This window comes from Phoxinus phoxinus (genome assembly GCF_949152265.1).
Source record: "Phoxinus phoxinus genome assembly, chromosome: 5".
NCBI classification, from domain to species: domain Eukaryota; kingdom Metazoa; phylum Chordata; class Actinopteri; order Cypriniformes; family Leuciscidae; genus Phoxinus; species Phoxinus phoxinus.
The window spans coordinates 41784020-41805054 of record NC_136880.1 but is presented as its reverse complement, the minus strand read 5'-3'; the positions used below and the strand labels follow the sequence as shown (position 1 = coordinate 41805054).

Below are 21035 nucleotides of genomic sequence, written 5' to 3'. Positions count from 1 at the left end.
GTTTAAATTTAACAGGCCGGACTCACGCGTCACGTCCAGGCGCCTCCATTCCTCATTTACACAGGTCAGATCATTGCTTGTGTGAAATGTAGTTCATTTATTGTAAAACAACATGAAAAACATTATAGAAACTACATTTGTACAATGCAACAACAACAACAACAAAAGAAGAAGAATGCATAATGCAAAAGAAAGACCAAACATAATTCAGTTGGTAAATATTACAATGATTAAATCTCCAATTTAAAAATGCATTTTAAGAATGCATGAGCTGAACTGATATTGTATCTTGCTTTGGATAAAAGCATCTGCCAAATGCAACACAATACAGTAAAGGTGATATGAGCAGAAATGCTGTGAAGTATGTGTAGTTTGGCATTAGGCCTTTCACTGATGCACAGATGGCCCAAAAGCCTCTTTTACAAGAACAATCCCAGCACACGAGAGAGACCCACTGGGGTTCGTCCGAGGATCCTCCAGTTGATCAGTGTAAAGTCTGTAATTGGCTCGTCTGGGAAACTGCATTTGTTCTGCGATCACATGAAGTCAGACTGTTTTTTGTTTCGACTCGAGCACTGGAACGGAAATAAACCATTCTTGTCTTTTGCCTCCTGTTTTTTTAAGCTGAGGTCAAGCTGACAACAGGCTCAGGGTCCATTAAGTGGACGCTGTCAATGTGTGTTACCACTGATCGTCCTGTGCAATCACAAAACCTGCAAATCACGATCTCAGTGTGTACAGTAGTGGCCAAAAGTGGTGTCCGGAGGGGATATTCATTTTTTTAATGACTAAATACGAGGAAAAAACTTAAATTTTTTAAAAAATATTTTAAATATGAGGGAAGGAAAAAACACTAAACTTGGTTAAGGTGCTAATTTTGAATTACTTGGCAAAATATTTTGTTTAGTTTTTGCATGCGCTCATACTTTCTTTGAATGACAGCATGGCCAAAAATTAGGTCGGCACAATTTGGCATTGCGTTATCACAAATAAAACAATTGACTCCAAGCACAATTATGCAATATGCTTACAAAATCTTTCACAAATTAATTTTTTTATAATATTTTAATAAAAGGGTGAAGATGTCCGTTATCCTAGGCCGGACATCTTAAAAAATTTAATTTCTTTTTAAAGCTACACTGTGTAACTTTTTTAGTTTATTCTTAGCTAAAAACACTTAGTTCTGTCAAAAATATATGTGCTCATTAATGTATATTTACTTCGTTCAAGTAATAAAGTATTCTCTTGAGTGTATAATATGCCATTGAAAATACATACGGGTGAGGGGTTCGAATGTTGGTCGCCATGTTACCCCTCCATCTTGAAAGTACATTAGCCAAAGAGGGACATACCCGTTCATTCAAGCTTCGCCTCTCCGCAATTCACTGGCACCGGCCCTGTTTTTATTTTTTCCTCTCCCTCTCCCTCGCACCTCCGTCACATCAGCTGATCTCTGCTCACGGAGAAAATGATATAGCCTACAATGTAAACGTTGCCTTACGCTAGTGATGTCGTACAATATACAGAATAACGATAGCACTGATAAAAGTTACTTTACTAAGATTAGCTTGCATTCGTCTGGGAACCTGATAGCTGATGTTAGCAATGAAATGGTAAAAAACGAAAACATAAAACTATTATTCATTTTATATAGATGTCATAACCTATATGTTAACTGCAAATTATAATAGTTGTCTAAAGTAACCTCATCACTTGAAGGACTACTCATGGACGAGGTCGAACTGGAAGCCATGTTAATCTTGGACTACATTGGCCACCGTAGGAGTTAAAACGAAATCGGAATTGAGAGGAACAGAAACTAATATTCACCGGATGGTCATATACCTTTTCACCGCTAGATGGGGGTAAACATCACACAGTGTAGCTTTAAACTTCAATTTCGTGTCTACAAAAAAAAGCTTTTAAATATTTAAAGCGTTATTGCCCAATATTAGTGTGGGGTAAGTTGTCACACATGAACCTGCCATTAACCAGTCTATCATATGATTTTCAGCATATAACAGGAAACATAATGAAATACAGTGCAATTCATGAGAGAAAACATGTAAAAGTTAACAAAGACTTTACAATAAGGTCCCATTAGTCAACAGTTAATGCATTAAATATGAACAAACAATGAGTAATTAATTTGTTGCAGTAATAATTTATCTTTGTTGACGTTAATTAATAAAAATACAGCTGTTCATTTTATGAAAGATCAAGTCCATTAAATAATATTAACAGATACAACTTTTGATTTTAATAATGTATTGATAAAATATTTTTGAATTATTTTACATTTTTAGTTCATGTTAACTAAGGTTAACTAAAGTGCAAATGAATCATATGACAACATAAAACATGAGACGACCAGAAATTTATGAATAATATTTTGATAAAATATTTTTGAATTATTTTACATTTTTAGTTCATGTTAACTAATGAGGTTAACTAAAGTGCAAATGAATCATATGACAACATAAAAACATGAGACGACCATAAATTTATGAATAATATTTGTCTTTGATCATATCTAGATTATTTAGTGATTCTTACCTTAATATATTCATCAGTGTGGTTTTATATTGTGCTCTTGTCATCGCCAGCTACTGTATATCTGTAATAAAATCACACACTATAATCATATAAACATTCAGAGTCAATATAAATAGGCATTTTGCACCATGAAGAGTCCCAGCCTGCTGAAAATATCCAAAAATATTAATGAATGAATGGAAGGTATTAATAATTCAAGGGAAAATAGACATATTGTCTCTTCCTTTCTTCATTCTAGAGATCCTAATTGGTCATCCAAGGCTTCTTAAACTTATCTTTAGATTTGATTAAAGCCGGGGAAAATCTCCAGAAGATTCAGTAGTCTCATTAAGACGAGGGTTGATCTCAGTGCCAGTCAGTCTCAGGTGTATTAACCGGGCCAACTGGCTTAAAACAAGCCATGGCATCCGAGACGTCGCCATACTGAACCGACACAACACCGCTAACATGGCAAAGCCACGTTTAAAACCGCTAATGAAAGTCTCAGGAGTTTGTTTGGCAATTTACGGTCAAGCATGGCATCGTTTGATGAGGTCAGTTTCGAGTCTAATGAGCTACATGGGGTCAATTTAGAGTAATTAAGGCCAATCTGTCAGTTTATCATCCAGATAAACTCCAACTTTGAGTCGAGAACATCAGTGATGAATCTTTACATATTGAGAGTCAATAGAAATTTGAATTGTATTTACAGTAATGTCCGATTTCAAAACCACTTATATATATTCAAACCAAGCGGAAAACCTTCCGGTCACTCTCTTGAATCCAACACTAAAGTGACCTAAACTGCAATTCATTAACTGGCCACTAGAGACCGGCTCCAAAAAGAGAGTCAATCCCATAGACCCCCATGTTAAAATGCCCAACTTTACCTCAGAAAAAAACATGTTTACAGCCTGGTTCAAAGAGTGGTTTTGGTTTATATAGCTAATTTTGCCCTTCATGACAACTGTGAGGGGGGTGATTTAAAAAAAAAAAAAAAAATATATATATATATATAATAAATAAATAAAAAATCTGCATGATTAAGGGCGTGGCCACTTGAGTGACAGGTGGATTGCGGCTGATGTCACTACAGGTGAAACTCAAATTTATTTATTTCAGTAATTCAACTTAAAAGGTGAAACTAACATATTATATAGACTCATTACATGCAAAGTGGCGTACAGCTTATGAAAACCCCAAATTCAAAATCAGAATATTGTGAAAAGGTTTTCATAAGCTGTAAGCTCATAATCATCAAAATTATAACAAATAAAGGCTTTAAATATCTCACTTTGCATGTAATGAGTCTATATACGGTAATATATTAGTTTAACCTTTTAAGTTGAATTACATAAACAAATGAACTTTTGCACCATATAGCCTACTGTCTGTTAGCGTCACATCACCTCAGCTAATCGCCTCTTTGCCCACTTTGGGTTTCAAAAATGCTCTTCAGAAACCTACGGGTGACGTCACGAACACTATGTCCATGGTTTTATACAGTCTATGATACAAACCCACATTAAGATCACCTGCCTAATATGCTGTTGGTCCGCCAAGACATTAGCAGATCCTTCAAGTCCTGTAGGTTGCGAGGTGAAGCCGCGGTAGATCGATGCTCATCTGGATTGAGATCTGGGGAGTTTAACTCTTCATCGTGTTCCTCAAACCAGTCCTGATCAGTGTGTGCATTATCCTGCTGAGAGAGCCACTTTCTATTTACAATTTATGTGCATAAAGGCCCTTTCACACCGGACACGTAGTGAAAAAGCGAAACGAAAAAGCGAAAAGTTCGCGTGCGAATAGTTCACATCAGCCGCGACGCGAATTTGCGACGTTCAGAGCTTCAACATTCCAAAACATTCGCGCCGACAGCTGAGAAACCATGGATACTTCATCATCATCCAGTGAAGACGAGCTATTAATTTTCTTTAAAAGACAGAACAGGTTTTGGGTGCACCCAATCTTAAAGAACAGAGAGTCTGAAGGGAAGTAGCTATGCTAATCTTATACAGGAGCTAAACCTTTATCATGGCCGGTTCCGCACTTACTTTCGGGTGTCTGTGGGAAAATTTGAGGAGCTCCTTCAGACAGTGAACACAAGATCTGAAATCTTGTGTATCTGACGAGACAAACCACAAACTTCGGGAACCAATCGGTCCGAAGCAGCGTCTGGCAGTCTGCTGAGGTGAGCTGTCCTCTTAAAATCATCAGGGCAACATTTACATGCAATCAAATAAACAATCCACTGTATGTGATTGGCTGAAGCCTTTTCTGTCGCCGCAAAAGTACAAAAAAATCGACATCGAAGCGAAAAAAATAAAAGCCGTTTTTTCGCCGCAGCACATTCGCGTTTGGTGTGGAAGCACTCATTACACCGTGTCCTAACTACACGCGACGCGACGCCGCGACACGCGATAAAAGGTATCTTTTCCATGTTAATCAGAGTTTTTGTCCTAACCAGACGCGACGGCGATACGCGAAGTTTCTAATTTAGAAACGGTTCCTATTTCTGCGACGTCGCGGCTGACAGATCCGCCCACACAGAGATCTCATTGAATAAACTGATTGTCATATGAAGAAATTACACTGGTTATGAGTAGTATTTATTTTTAGTTAAAAATAGGTCACTGTGCCACAAGCGATAATGGATAATTTACCTCAGATTTTGAAAGCATATAATATAGCGTTCAAACTGAATTCTATGCAAACATACAACTGTAGGCTACTTCATAACAAAATTAGTCAATAAGTATATTTTGTTAATGTTTGATTTTTAATAATGTTATTTCTTGATTTGATTATGTCCTTATTTCCAATGCGAGTGCGGGCCAGCAGTGCGCTTTCACAGAGAGACTCCGCCCACACGCTGTTCTGAATGGCTGTGATTTTTTGATTGACGTGTGGCGTCTCACAGTCGCGTCGCGTCTAGTGTGGACAGACACACTTGCTGTCGCTGGAATTTTATCGCGTCGCGTGTAGTTAGGACACGGTGTTACACAACAGCTGATCAACAACAAAAAAACATAGCGCAAATTATTCGTGCGTTAAAATCGCGTCCAGTGTGAAAGGGCCTTAACTTGCATGCATATAATGTATAAAAATGTTTATTTGCAGTTTTACTTCAAATTTTATTTGCAAATGAAGCAATGAGCCAAAACATTATGACCACCTGGCTGTATAATATGCTGTTGGTCCTCCGTGTGCTGCCAAACCAGCGCCGACCCGAGGCATGGCCTCCACGAGACTGAAGGTGTGTTCTGGTATCTGGCACCAAGACATTATGTCTTCATGTCCTGTAGCTTGCAATCTCACAGATGCTCAGTTAGATTGAGATCTGGGGAAATTGGAGGCCAGGGCAACACATTGAACTCTTCATCATGTTCCTCAAACCATTCCTGATCAGTGTGTGCAGAGTGCATGCTCAGAAAGTTCACTTGCACCAGGGAACACTATTGAAGTGTCATGAAGCGCTGTACCTGCTCTACAACAGTGTATATATATACATAAATAAAAATAGCAATAAGAGTATTTATATATCAAATTATGTGTGTGCACATATATATACATTTTATTGCAAGAAAGACACTTGTTTGAATGTCACATTGAATTAGATTATATTTGTTGAGATATGCATGTCACTAATTATGCACATAGCAAACAAAATAGCAATAATAAAGCAATGACTTACACTGTGACTGGTCATAATGTTTTGGCTTATCAGTGTATCAGTTATTTGTGCCATATTTAGATGATAAAATAAATGATATATATATATAATTGTTGAGCTATTTTAATACTTATTTACTTTAGTTTGATTTGTTTATTGCAAAAATCTGTACATTTTTTATATTTTATTTATATATGCACACATAATTTATATATATTATATGTGCATATAAATATAACACACACACACACATATATATATATATTAGGGCTGTCAAAAGATTAATCACGATTAATCGCATCCAAAATAAAAGTTTGTGTTTACATAATATATGTGTGTGTACTGTGTATAATTATTTATATATATATAAAAACACACACAATCATATATTTAAGAAAAATTGGTTATATTTATATATAAAATATTTATATATAATATAAATTATATAAATGTATATACAGTATATAAATGCAATTATTCCTTAAATATATACATGAATGTGTGTGTATTTATACATAATAATTTTACACAGTACACACACATTTTGGATGTGATTAATCACGATTAATCTTTTGACAGCCCTAATATATATATATATATATATATATACACACACATAAATAAAAATAGCAATAAAAGTAGGCTATTTATATATAAAATGATATGTGCATATATATATAAATTTTATTGCAAGAAAGACACTTGTTTGAATGTCCCATTGAATTAGATTATATTTTTTTGAGATATGTTTGTCACTAATTCTGCACATAACAAACAAAATAGCAATAATAAAACTACAATGACTTACACACTGTTTTAACAAATGACCTGTTTGTGTTGTCAGCCACACACCACTGTCTCCACGTACACCTGTTTATGTTGATCATTTCTGTGAAGCACTGAAGGCATGCGGCTGCACAAGAAAAACACAACTTAATACATGGTGTGTCGTCTTTGTTAAGTTGGGGATTAAAGGACACTTTCAGTAGGTCGCCATTATCATTTAGACAAAAGCGTGTTGAAAGGAGGTTCTGTCGGCGCTTCATTAGCGCAGGCCTCCCTCTGTGGCCGAACCACAGCCAGCGTTTAGTGCAATTACCCAGCAGAGAACAACTGTCAATCATCCTTAAAGGGGAAGGATTGCCATTATTAAACCTCTTAAGTCTTTTCCTCTTGCCACCGGCTCTCTGCACGTCAGGCCAGTTTTCATGGCTTCATCCTAAAGATCAAGACCTCCATATGCTCTGGGAATGGGATATATCTGAGCGCTTCGGAATTTCGCCTCACTTTTGGGACTTTTTGGGAGCCGTTAACGGTCATTTTACGGCACCATCTTAACAAGGTGCACTGTGGGTAAAAAGTTGTGGTCTATCATTTGCTGGGATGCTTGGAAGCAACAACCTTGTGTGACTCTGATGAGCCATAAAGTCGAAGAAAAAGGTGCGTTTTTATGATTTAAAACTTTTCATTACGATTTACTTTAAAATGCATCATTATTAGTGAAACTAGGCAAATAAGACTCAATTACAGGTGCAAAAGTTCATTTATTTCAGTAATTCAACTTAAAAGGTGAAACTAATATATTATATAGACTCATTACATGCAAAGTGAGATATTTCAAGCCTTTATTTGTTATAATTTTGATTATGAGCTTACAGCTTATGAAAACCTTTTCACAATATTCTAATTTTGAATTTGGGGTTTCCATAAGCTGTAAGCCATAATCATCAAAATTATAACAAATAAATGCTTGAAATATCTCACTTTGCATGTAATGAGTCTATATAATATATTAGTTTCACCTTTTAAGTTGAATTACATAATAAATTAACTTTTGCACCATATTTTAATTTTTGTATTTAATTCTATTTGTATATTTAAAACATACATTTTAACGTGCTACATACAGTACTTTTGGTTGATTGCACTGTCTATTAATTAATTATCTGATTGGAAGTCTATACAGTTGGTAGAAACTAAGTAAAACAATATATTACATATTAAATAGCATTAGTGTCCACAAACTTTTCAGAAATTTCTAAAATTCTACAACTTGCAAACGCAGCTCTACAATAATGTGACGACTAGGCCTGTATTATTCTGATTAACCAACATTTTAATGCGAAAAAGTGTTACGTTTAGTCTTCTTTCTTCTTACTTTTTATTTGGTAAAGAATACATTTTAATACATACAACAAAATAATGACTTTATTAACTCTTCTGACTGAACATGTGCATTGCATATATTGAAACATAAGTAGTAAATTTCCCTGTTGAAACTATTTCAATAGAAATTCAATTTGTGAAAATGAACGAGGCCTGAAATAAGGATTCACTGTCAATAAAGTTGGGATGGATGGGAACAAAGGGATGAACCCGGCAGTTAAGAACATATAAAGACAACGGATCTCGTGCACAATGTGTCTTTGTCATTTTCTATGTAACTTTCAATGCAGGAGAATAAAGAATCTGAACTCTGCGCCTTAGTCGTCTTTTAAACAGAACTAATGAGGCATGCAGAACATAAACGGCCAGATTTATCAAGTTTAACATGACAAAGTTAATGTGCCAAAGTTAATATGCATCATGCAAAAGATGCAGGAATAAAACTGTGTTTTAGCAGAATATTAATACTGGATATATATAATACCTATACAACAACAAACAATATGTAATATGCAGTAACATACTGTAAGACATTATTTTCGAAGATTATTAAAGATGCATGCCCCAAATTCTCCATAGAGGACAAATAACTATTAGTTAGTCGGAAAATGAGAATATGTTACAAAAGTTCATTTATTTCAGTAATTCAACTTAAAAGGTGAAACTAATATATTATATAGACTCATTACATGCAAAGTGAGATATTTCAAGCCTTTATTTGTTATAATTTTGATGATTATTACAGATTATGAAAACCCCAAATTCAAAATTAGAATATTGTGAAAAGGTTTTCATAAGCTGTAAGCCATAATCATCAAAATTATAACAAATAAAGGCTTGAAATATCCCACTTTGCATGTAATGAGTCTATATAATATATTAGTTTCACCTTTTAAGTTGAATTACTAAATGAACTTTTGCACCATATTCTCATTTTCGAAACAGACTAAGAGAAACAACCATGCATATATATGTTATGTTACTATTTTTAATTATGAGATACAGAATCATACCTTTTCTAACAATATTTAACACCTGATTTGGTCCCACTTTATATTAAGTGGCTTTAAGTATGTACTTACATTGAAATTAATAATTTGATACAATGGACTTATTGTGTACATACATGTTTTAACATTGTACTTATATATTTAAAATACCTGCATGTAATTACAGCTGTAATTAATTTATGTATTTACATTTGTAATTACACTGTTGATCTGTCCCTTACACCTTAACCCACCCTTAAACTTAACCATACCAGCACACCTGTCCCTAACCTGACCCGTATCACACCGCAATAGCAGCAAAAGTGTTTTACAATACAACATGAACACATTAAGTACATTGTACTTATTTTTCGATGTAAGTACATAGTACTTAAAGCCACTTAATACACTCTAAAAAATGCTGGGTTGTTTCAACCCAATTTTGGGTAAAATATGGACAAACCCAAACGTTGAGTTCAAAATGTAATTGAAAAATGTAACCCAATGGCTGGGTTTGTCCATATTTTACCCAAAATTGGGTTGAAACAACCCAGCATTTTTTAGAGTGTATAAAGTGGGACCCCTGATTTTATGAACACTGTCAGAAATTGTTGAGTGATGCACTAAAAGTGACATCTTTAAGGTGTTATTAACCCCTGCTGTTCTTGACCAGATCTTTGAAAGAGAATCTCTACGACCAATTGGAAGCGGATCATCTTTCGGACATAGTTTGCAGTGTTTCCCCGAGGAGACTCACTGTAAGGGCAGATTGGATGCATTTGTCACTGGATACGATGAACATGGTGGACGATGGCTGCCTCTCGACGGACAACTATCATGACCTGGGTAAAGGTGGCGCCTCGGGCATGGCGGGCCGCGTTCACAGCATCGACGTGATTCTGGGCTTCAGTAAAGACCAGGATCCTCTGCTCAACCCGGGCGGGCCTGTCGACACACACAAAGTAGACGGAGTGGACCTGGGAGAACAGGAGAAACAAGTGACCTCTGACCCCTACGGTCACCTGCAAAGTCTTCCAGACAGCTCACAGCAGTCAGCGTATCACGGTGAGAACCTGATGCTTTAATGACATCTCAGAATCAAGTGTGTGTGTGTGTGTGTGTGTGTGTGTAACCTGAGTTGAAATTGGGGAAGCCACTTAAAATATTTGTTTAGTGATTTGTTCATTACAAAAGTCTGTAAATTTTGCCAATAAACCTGATTTGCAATATATATCGTGTGTGTATATATATATATACATACATATTATATATTATTTTTACATAAAATAATTTTATTGCTACATATATATATATATATATATATATATATATATATATATATATATATATATATATATATATATAAAAGCCTCTAAATGCCATCTGAAATTTTCTTCTAGAATTAGCATTTTTATCAAGCTCGTATACTTAGGTTCAGTAATTTCACTTTAATGACAATTAATAGGTAATTTTCATTGCCATTAAAGTGAAATATCTGAACATAAACATACAAGCTTGATAAAAATGACCATTCTAGATATTGTATTCTATTGTAGAATATTTTAGGGGTTTCCATAATGGGATCATTTTATGGATATAATTTTAATTAATTATAGTTTTAAATATTTTTTTTTAATTTAATTTGAGTTTTCATGAACTATAAATACTTTATCACTAGAAGAAATTGAAATAACCCGTTAAACACGAACGTATTGTACAAACTTTTAAGACGTTTCTCCTTATATAGAACCTTTTTTATAAATGGTTCTTTAAAATTGAGTCAAGAACCCCCAGAGTTCTATATAGAACCCCACGGAACCTTTAGTTCTAAGAGTCAGAGTGGATGCATGCATGCAAAAAGTGCTGGTTTTGGGAAATATTGTATATTTCAATAACATAATTCTATTAAACAGGGGAAAAAAATGAAATTGTGTTTGCATTTGTGTGCATAAAGACGACAACATTTTCTGAAAAGGGTTTCTCTTGCATGAAAAGAGTCCTATGTGATCTAGATTTGTCTCCAGTCCCTTTTCAATGCAAGTCTATGGGATTTTTTTCACCTGTTTATCTGATGACATAATAGTGATGTAACAGCACACCTCTCTATAACAAGACACATGCTATGAGGAATCACTCATACCGTACAAGACTAAATTCAATGCTTAGGACTACAGGTTTACTCAGATTTCTAATCCTGAAAACAAGCAATATGATGCATGACTTAGAAAACACCACCGTTTAAATCATTTAAGTAAGATAAATATTTTCTGACCACTTGGATTATTGTCAAACATGTTGATAAAAATCAGTTATCAATTGTTCTGATATTAATATTTTGCCTTAATGCATTTGCATAAATAATAGCAATCACTGTAAATAGTTAGTATTGTTGCGACCTGTGGTCATTTGCATAAACTGCTTAGACTAGTCCTACAAGTTAAATAATTTTTTTCCCTTCAAGACTGGTAACTTTTAAAAGTCAGTCTTAGTGTGTACATTAAAACTGGTCTAATTTGAATCAGAAAAGTAAGACTGATTGCTTATAACTATCTGCTAGTTGGTTCTTAATACACAGTCTTAACATAGTGGCTGTTTTTGCAACCTAATTTAATAAATAATAATAATAATATCCCATTGATTATTCCACATCCTGGTTAATATTGTGAAAACACGGTACATTTTCATAGCATTGCACATGTGCTAAGCCTGATTAAATGGTATAATCACTGTAACTAGTGATTACATTAATAACTTAATGACAAAATGATGTCGAGTGGCATTTTATGCCAACTTAACAACTTAAACCTAGATGCATATTATAAAAATGTTACTCTAGTATTGTGTTTAAATTGCACATGCTTAATAACAAATAATGAAACGAGGTTAGAAAACGACTAGACATCAGTGCCACTGCATGTAGTTGTTGCATGAAACAACACAACGTTTAACATTGCACTAATGATCTGATTTGAATCCTGCCCGACTTAATTAGATTCAACCTGGATCTGCCCCACCACAACATGTGGCTCGTGTTTGCTCTTAGCGGTTTCTGCGAAATGAAAATCTCTCCACTGTTGTCAGGCCGGTTGGTCAAAACGCTGCGGTACTGAGTGAACCTCTTAGCGGTTGGATTAGCAGTCTTGGCCACATGAGGTCTACAGGTTTAACCGGTGACATCTGCGTGCTTGGATTACTGATAAGACTTACTTACCATGACAGAAGTGATGGAACTCACAAATCTCTTATTTTCTATAGGTATTCGTAAAATCGAAAGGTTAACATCTGACTCCGTCACTGTAGCATTTTATAAAGAACATAAGTTTTGTTCTTGCATTATTAATGGTACCACATATTCCTTATCCCGTATCGTTTGTGCTGCTGACATGAATGATTCCTCTTGTTGAGGAGAGGTGCGCTGTTACTTTATAAGTGATGCATTATTTTCAGCTGTTGGATGATAAAACACTTGAAAATATTCCACAGACAACTAGGGCTGCATGATTATGGCAAAAATATATTGTTTTAATTCAAAAATAATAATCCTTATTAAAGCTCCTTAAGTTATTCAGTCAAAATCAGTGTGCGATTTTCCTTTATATCAGAGACAGGAACATTACAGAAACTACTTAGCAACACCCTAGCAACCACCTAGAACACTCTAGCAACTTCTTAGCAACACCCTAGCAACCACCTAGAACACTCTAGCAACTTCTTAGCAAGACCCTAGCAACCACCTAGAACACTCTAGCAACTTCTTAGCAACACCCTAGCAACCACCTAGAACACCTTAGCGATCGCCTAGCTGCACCTTAGTAGCCAGAAAGGAGTAGAAACCCATCAAAACACTGCAGAAACTTTATGGCAATCATTTGGAAAACCCTAGCAACTTCTTTGCAGCACCCTAGCAACCAGCCAGAATGGACTAGCAACATGATATAAATTCTGTAGCAACTACTCAGAGAACTCTAGTAATTACTTAGCAATGCTCAAGAAACCACCCAAACCACCCTAGCAACAACCTATCAATGCTGTAGTAACCAGCCAGAAAACCATAGCAACACCCTAGCAACCATCCAAAGCACACTAGCAACGTCCTAAAAATTCCATACCAACTACTCAGAAAACTCTAGCATTTTCTTAGCAACCACCCAAAACACCCTAACAACCACCTAGCAATGCTGTAGGTACCACCCAGAAAACCATAGAAACACCCTAGCAACCATCCACAGCAACCCTAGAAACATCCTAGAAATTCCGTACCAACCCAGAAAACTCTAGCAATTTTTAAACAACCACCCAGAAAACCCTAGCAACTTCTTAGCAATGCCCTAGTTACCACCCAGAACACCCTAGCAATGCCTTAGCAACCACTCAGAAGGACCTAGCAACCACATTAAAACCCATTAGCAACATTAATTCTTTAATGGACTTTACAAGGTTACCTGTGAAATAAAGAGCAGTCCGTCTTTCATCTGTTCCGGCGCTGTAGATACAGGGCTTTTCTCCACGGAGAAGTGTGATGCAGATTTGGGAGATCCACGGAGCAATGTGGAGAGTGACAGCCGTTCCCCGGATGCTCCCGATGAGGATCAACCTAAAAAGAAACACAGACGCAACAGAACCACCTTCACGACCTATCAGTTGCACGAGCTCGAACGGGCCTTTGAGAAGTCCCACTACCCGGATGTGTACAGCCGAGAAGAGCTGGCTATGAAAGTCAACCTCCCAGAAGTTCGAGTTCAGGTAAGCTGTGGGCAATACAAGCTGGCAAACTTAATGCTATTAGATAGACTCTGTTGAGGCGTAGTGATCAATGTAATTGTAATTTCATTACAACCTTGACATTAGGGTGATTTGTAATGGACTTATTTGTAATGATAGGGCATTACATGGTAGAGCTGCACGATTCTGGATAAACTGAGAATTCTCCCACCGTTCTGAACAGACTTAACAAAATAACATGAAATTTACTAGAGGTTATGACAAAATGTTAAATGCAGCAGTCTATTTAAAGCTAAAATATGTAAGAATTTTGTAATAAAATATCCCAAAATCACTTGCACAGTGTGATATATTTCCTGCAGTTGTGTTCTAACAATATCCCAAAAGTTCCAAAAGATTAAAACATTTCAGAGACATTCCAATTTTAAATAATGGCTCGTCCCTGTTCACTTGTCGCCTGTCAATGACGTAATATCCGCTTTATTCCTGGTTTCCGCTAGTACTGCCATAGTAACCATGGCGACAGACGGGGACAACTGCGTTACATCTAGCGGCGCTCACGCTGTTGTTTCATTCAAACATTATGGATCATGGCAAGCAGACTTTGGGACAAAAGGAGAAATAAAATGAGGATCAATATCAGCGTGGCGTTTCTGAGATGCCGAGCTCCACGTCCGTGATTAACTTCGACTTGACGGAGTGGCGAGAGCCTCTCATTAGTAATCGCTCCCTGCTTCATACCACAGTCATTTTAAAAACATCAATGTATTGACTCATCCATAAGCATTATTAGATCCTTCGGCATGACGGCATCATTCCGCTTATCACTGCGTCATCAACCTACGCCTTTGATATTGTAAGAGGTTAGCGACCCCTAACAGCAAAAAAACAAAAAAAACATAATGTAGCTTTAAAAGTAAAAAGTTTAAAACTGGTTTAAACTCTCTTCACATCCTGATAGCAATCAATAATAGAAGATGTTTAAATATTAAAACATGTACATACAGCTTATCTTCTATGCATTGGGTCCAAACACAATGATACGTAGTCCTACCTGCCTGTCAACATATGCATTTCATTGATCCACGCACCTGCTCGCGCAGACATCACACGTCATCAGCGTGATCCGTAAGGCTATGCAGAGTTATTCGAATTATACAGAAGTCAGTCCCCGAATGCCACCAATGTCCACAGTTCAGACAGAACCACTTTGGAAAGTTACTTGAGTTTATTGGGCGGCAGTGGTTCATGTAGGTTGTCTACAAACCGGAAGGTTGGTGGTTCTATCCCCGGTTCCACCTGACCAAAGCCCCTTTCACACAGCGCGTTGATCCCGGGAAATTGCCGGGAAATTGCCAGAGTGCCTTCTGTGTGAACGCAAACACGTCCCGTGATTGATGTCGGCATCGATCCCAGGATGGGGACCTAGTAACATTGCCGGGATCAGTCCCGGAACGCGCCCTGTGTGAACTAAAGCCAGGATCAATGCCGTAAGGGGTGTGTCGTAGTGATGACGCACGTGCCATCACGCGACTCTAGAAAGACTCTAGACTCATCAACAAAGAAAGAACGAAAAAATGTCTGCAAATTGGAACGAAGCAGAGACCAGGATTTCCTTACTATCCGTGCTGAAGCTGAGATCGTTCGTCAGCTCTGTGGAACGGTACGCGATGCGTTAGTGTACATGTTTTCGAAGCGTACGTTACACGTCTCATCCTGACTTTACGGGATCTTACCGGGATAACGCACTCACAGATCCCGAAAATTACTGTCAGTGTGAATGAACCAAAATTAAACGATCCCGGGACAAATCCAGGGTCACATTATCCGTGTATTTTCCAGAATCTCTGTGTGAAAGGGGCTCCAGTGTCGAGGTGTCCATGAGCAAGACACCTGCTCCTGCTCCTGACGAGCTGGATGGCGCCTTGCATGGCTGACACCGCCGTCTGTGTATGAATGGGTGAATTTGAGGCAATATGTAAAGCGCTTTGGTGGCGCTATATAAATGCAGTCCATTTACCATTAAACACAATTCATCTTGTGGCGGTATGGTTCCTACTGGGGGTTCTTGCTCCATAATTAATGGCATACAGAGCTTTAACAGTAGCCCCCCATAGAACCATCAGCTTGAGTGATTAAGACACTTTAGTAATGTCTTTAAAGCAAAACAGTGTTAACATGTGGACGTGGCAGTAAATCCCGGAACGTCTATACTGTAGCATGGCTATGAGGATGAGTGTCTCCCAGCGATGATGTCCATGACAGCTAGGACCTGAAAGCCTTTGTAATCTGAAACAAAGAAAGACGGCAGCCAGAAGGTGCACAGTAATATGCTTGATACTTATAGTGGTGAAGGGGGGGAAGAGGGGTTGTTTGAGCATGCTTTCCGAGCAGTAATGCCACGTATCCTCCTGGTCTAAAAGGAGAATGGTATTGGTTGGAGCGATTTGACAGCTGATAGCAGCACTATGCTTACATGGCCTGCCTGAACTAATGCTGTGCTCGATTTCCTCCTGAACCAAAACAACGAGTTTATGCTGCGTTCACACCATGTCATAACCGTAATTAAGAGATTTCAACCCATGACGTTTTACTAGAGCTGCTCAACTCCTCAGACTCGGAAAATTATGCGTTTTTATATCAACACCATCAACGGCGAAATTAAACTGCAGCAGTCAGGTGGTACAACAGCTCTGTATGTTGTTTATGTTCATTATTATTGTAATGTTATGTGCTTTGAGACATGAGGTAGTTTAACACCATCTATCGTGTTTACGCAGTCTGGCTGTGTGTGTTCAAGTGTTTTGAAGGAGGCGTGGCTTTGAGGACGCTCTGAAGGATCTTATGCTTTCAAAGCTAGCTCGCTATTGCTAGCCTTTCACAAAAAGCCTACCTTTAATTTGAATTCATTATTTTTTTTTAATAAGTTTGAATGATTGACTCAATAAATACTTCACTTGTTTTATTACTGGATGAATCAGCGTTTTTGAATGACTCTCTTGAATTAATTATTCAATGACAACTACATTTTTAACAGTCACTTGTCGTCAGCTTCTGGCGTAACCAAGTAACTTTCAAATGTGATGTACTCTATTGTGAGAGTTAATCTACGCTACCGTAGATATCAGTGTTTATATCTGAACTAACTGTTAATCCCTATTAGCATTGTGTACTGTGGGAAGCAGGGAAACACACATATTTTAAGTAATGCAATATAAGTCTATAAGGCAAGTGTACAGGATTGTGGAAAAACATTATGCATGATTAAAAAGTACAACCGTAACATTTAAACATCTTTGTTAATATGATACCGGAAGATTCATTTACCAACATTGTTTGTGCAAAGTTATATCTAGTCGTTCAGCTTACGTCTCAGCCATGCAACCCTATAAGAAGAAGGTACAAGAAGCTCATTCACATAGAAAAGTAGCAACACTGCATTACAAACATTTTCACAGGAGAGATCAATCAAGTGCTTTACGAAAAATGACAAGCTTCACATTTGTGCTTTTAAACTCTCCAGTAGGAATACTCTCTCTTAGGGCCCTATTTTAACGATCTAAGCGCATGGTCTAAAGCGCAGGGCGCAAGTGCAAGTCTGAATCCACTTTTGCTAGTTTAACGACGGGAAAAATGGTCGGCGTGCCCACCGCATGGTCTAAAAGGGTCGTCCCTATTCTCTTATTGAGTAATGGGTGTGTTTTGGGCGTAACGTGCACAAAAACAATCAGAGTGAATTTTCACATTCCCTTTAAAAGCTTATATACATTCGCTATTTACATGGAGGAATTTGTAAGCAGAAAAACGCTTCTCCAGAGAGTAAACGGATCTGCTCGTGCTCGATATTAAAGCACGCAGACCATCTACGGGACAAGCCGGATTCCACCATATCTTTATGTACACAATATTAATGTTTTACATTGTTATCCTTTTATTTTTTTATATTTTGGCATGTTTGTGTGCTGTTGCTCCCTGTGTGTGTAATAAGCAGAGTGTACCCGCGTCGTGGACCCGCCTATAGACGCACATTACTAAGGCGCTCTTTAAATAACAAAACAAATACTGCGCCATTGACTTTAGACCCGGTTTCAGATGGTCAATGGCTCAGTCTATTTCAGAGACCTCAAAATATCAACGCGCCATCAACGCGCCTGAACACACCTGGTTTTCAGACCAGCACAGCCATGGGCGCAAATGCACTTGCTATTTAAACAACGTGGCGCAGGACGTAAAAATGATAACTGCGTCAGGCTGAAACTAGCAAAACACACTTGCATTGCGCCAGGTGTATGATAGGGCGCTTAGTCTTCTGTGGACAGATGTGTCAAAATAAGTTTCTGTGCCAGGGTTTCATGTCTAAATAATTCTTGACTTTGTCTCATCATATAGGTGTGGTTCCAGAACCGGCGTGCAAAATGGCGGCGGCAAGAAAAAATGGACACGGGAAGCATGAAGCTCCACGACTCTCCCATGCTGTCGTTCAACCGACCCACTATGGGTCCCAATGTGGGTCCCATGAGTAATTCTCTACCCCTGGACCCCTGGTTGTCCTCTCCGCTCTCCAGTGCCACTTCTATGCACAGCATCCCGGGCTTCATGGGACCAAGCCAAAGCCTCCAGCCCGCATATACGGGTCACCCAGGCTTTCTGAACTCTTCTCCAGGAATGGTGCAGGGAATGCAACCAATGCCACCTCCTCCTTACCAGTGTTCCCCGGCATTTAATGATAAATACCCGTTGGATGACGTAGACCGCAGCTCTAGCATTGCAGCTTTGAGGATGAAGGCCAAGGAGCACATTCAGTCCATGGACAAAACCTGGCAACCCATGTAACAGGAAAATGGTGAACATTACATTATTTTATTGGGATCTCATTATTAAAGACATGTGGATGCATTTCTTTATTTTTTAGAAATGACCAGCATCAGATCATTAGGATTAGGGTTCACCCAAACGCATTGAAGCGACCAGGAAACATGGAGATTTGTCAAAAGCGTGAACTCATTTCATATCATCTTTGAATTGTCTGGAAAATAAAACGAAATGTGATTTTAAGGACGTCAGAGTTTGAGGATATCTTCATAACATACCTGGAGTTACGCCGATGGTCAAACCTGCTTGGCACGTTGGATTTGAAATCATTTTGGCAGCAAAGCACGGACAGTTTGGGATTGTAGAATATACAGTAAGGCGTTTCTTGCTTCTTACGCGCAGATGTCAAGCTCCTTAGGATTTTGGGTTTCAGTCGGTGCCAAGCTTCTCTGCTTATCATTGAGCCACGTTGAGGACTCGCAATGGCAAGTTTGGCACATTGGCTAATTTAACAGGACAGTGCAGCTCAGGACAACTGATACCTCAATGCCTGTTCAGAGGTTAAATTCATATCATCAAGAAATCACTTGATTTTGATTAAAAAAGGAGTGACTCTTAATTACTATGGTCAAAATAAACAAACCTAGGAACAAAATGTCTTTTATTGAATTGTAACGTTACATTATAGTAGTTGCATTATCAAGCCATGGTGTGAAGACCATTTCTGAATCACTTGCATTTAGTTCAGGAGTGCCACAATCCTCTTTGCCATTCGACGTGATCATATAATCATATAAAACAATATTAGGTTTAACGGTATCATGTTTCAAACAATGAATCTCAAAAGTCCCAAAGGGTCAATTTCATCCCAAAAACAAGAGAACCTTATAAGAAATTATATTTTGCAAGAAGAAAATTTTGGCCTATTTTATTATGTATTTACCCCCTAAATTCTCATTACTATAATGCTGTAAAACCTCATTATTTCTGTATTTAATTAAAATAATTTATACTGCATGTACGCTCTCTCTCTATACTATATATATATATATATATATATATATATATATATATTCTCATTACTGTAATGCTGTAAATACTCATTATTACTATATACAGGATATTTAAATAAGCATCATAAGTACTACAATATGAATTGATAAAATATAAAATATATTTAAATCATTATTTTCCACACTAGCTTTCTAAATAATTTCTAATTTTTTCCCCTCTTGTTTTTGGGTTGAAATATGACCTGTACTTGACAGTTGTCAGAATCATCCCAGAAATGTAAGTTTATTTAGCATAATTTAATGTCTTAAGGATGTTAGTTTACTGAAATTGAAAATATCTCCATTATTTAAAATCAAAGCTTACTCCAAAACACACACCCAATTTTAATTAGGTCCAGACGTCATTGGCTTTGCAGTTATTGGCACGACCCACTTTAAGCAGTGTTGAGAGATTACGGCCCGAAAAGGGAGTAAAAAAGCTTGACAGGGAAAGAAGAAGCATTTGCAATGCTTTTTAGTCTCACTAAAAATAAATGTCATTGCATTAGACGAGTAAAAAAATCAAAGCAATTGACAAGTGAAAAAAAGTGTAAATGACGAAGTTGATTAAAAGCCACTGAAAAGTCTAGACGATTGATCTGATGACTGACATTCCCACATTTATAAGTGTTAGTGAAGGGAAAAACGTATACCTTAAAGAACCTAAGCAGTGATTTCTCAGTACGGAAACTTTGTGCGGTCATTAGCAGATTGTGTTGCTGTCATAGCAGGTGTGTGTGAGGACGCGGAAAGAGCGGCTCCCCACCGGGACTCTTCATTGTTTGAGATTATCGATTGCCCCTCTGCTCTGAACTAATGGGCGTCCCGTCCCAGACAGGTGTCAGAACCGCACGCACGTCATTTAAATGTGCAAACGATGTCCAGTGAATCGATCAAACAACTTTGAGAAACAAGCTGTGTCTTATTAGATTTCTTTTCACTTCTCCTAGAAGTTGATGGTATACAGTGACTGAGTAAAAGTAACTGAGGCATCATGATCATTTGGGGACACTGTAACTATGCAAAGTGAAAAATACATATCATGATCCATTTTTATGCACTGTGTGAACTAAAATGGTTGCAAAT

General features: G+C 37.4%; 1 protein-coding gene across 1 annotated transcript; it reads left to right on the top strand.

Moving 5' to 3' along the window:
- The first annotated feature begins 7386 nt into the window (after positions 1-7386).
- Positions 7387-19545, top strand: rx2 (retinal homeobox gene 2). The gene is made up of 4 exons (XM_079613305.1): positions 7387-7648; positions 10037-10428; positions 13853-14106; positions 18475-19545. The coding sequence occupies exons 2-4, from the start codon at positions 10137-10139 to the stop codon at positions 18916-18918; spliced, it is 990 nt and encodes a 329-aa protein (XP_079469431.1). The 5' UTR covers positions 7387-7648; positions 10037-10136; the 3' UTR covers positions 18919-19545.
- The last annotated feature ends 1490 nt before the right edge of the window (positions 19546-21035 follow it).

What these genes read in the sequence shown, in the direction of transcription:
- rx2 (XM_079613305.1), top strand. Translation starts at nt 10,137, where the DNA reads ATGCATTTGTCACTGGATACGATGAACATGGTGGACGATGGCTGCCTC. An exon ending in ACAGCAGTCAGCGTATCACG is followed by an intron (nt 10,429 to 13,852) that starts GTGAGAACCTGA and finishes CCGGCGCTGTAG; the next exon opens with ATACAGGGCTTTTCTCCACG. An exon ending in TCCCAGAAGTTCGAGTTCAG is followed by an intron (nt 14,107 to 18,474) that starts GTAAGCTGTGGG and finishes CTCATCATATAG; the next exon opens with GTGTGGTTCCAGAACCGGCG.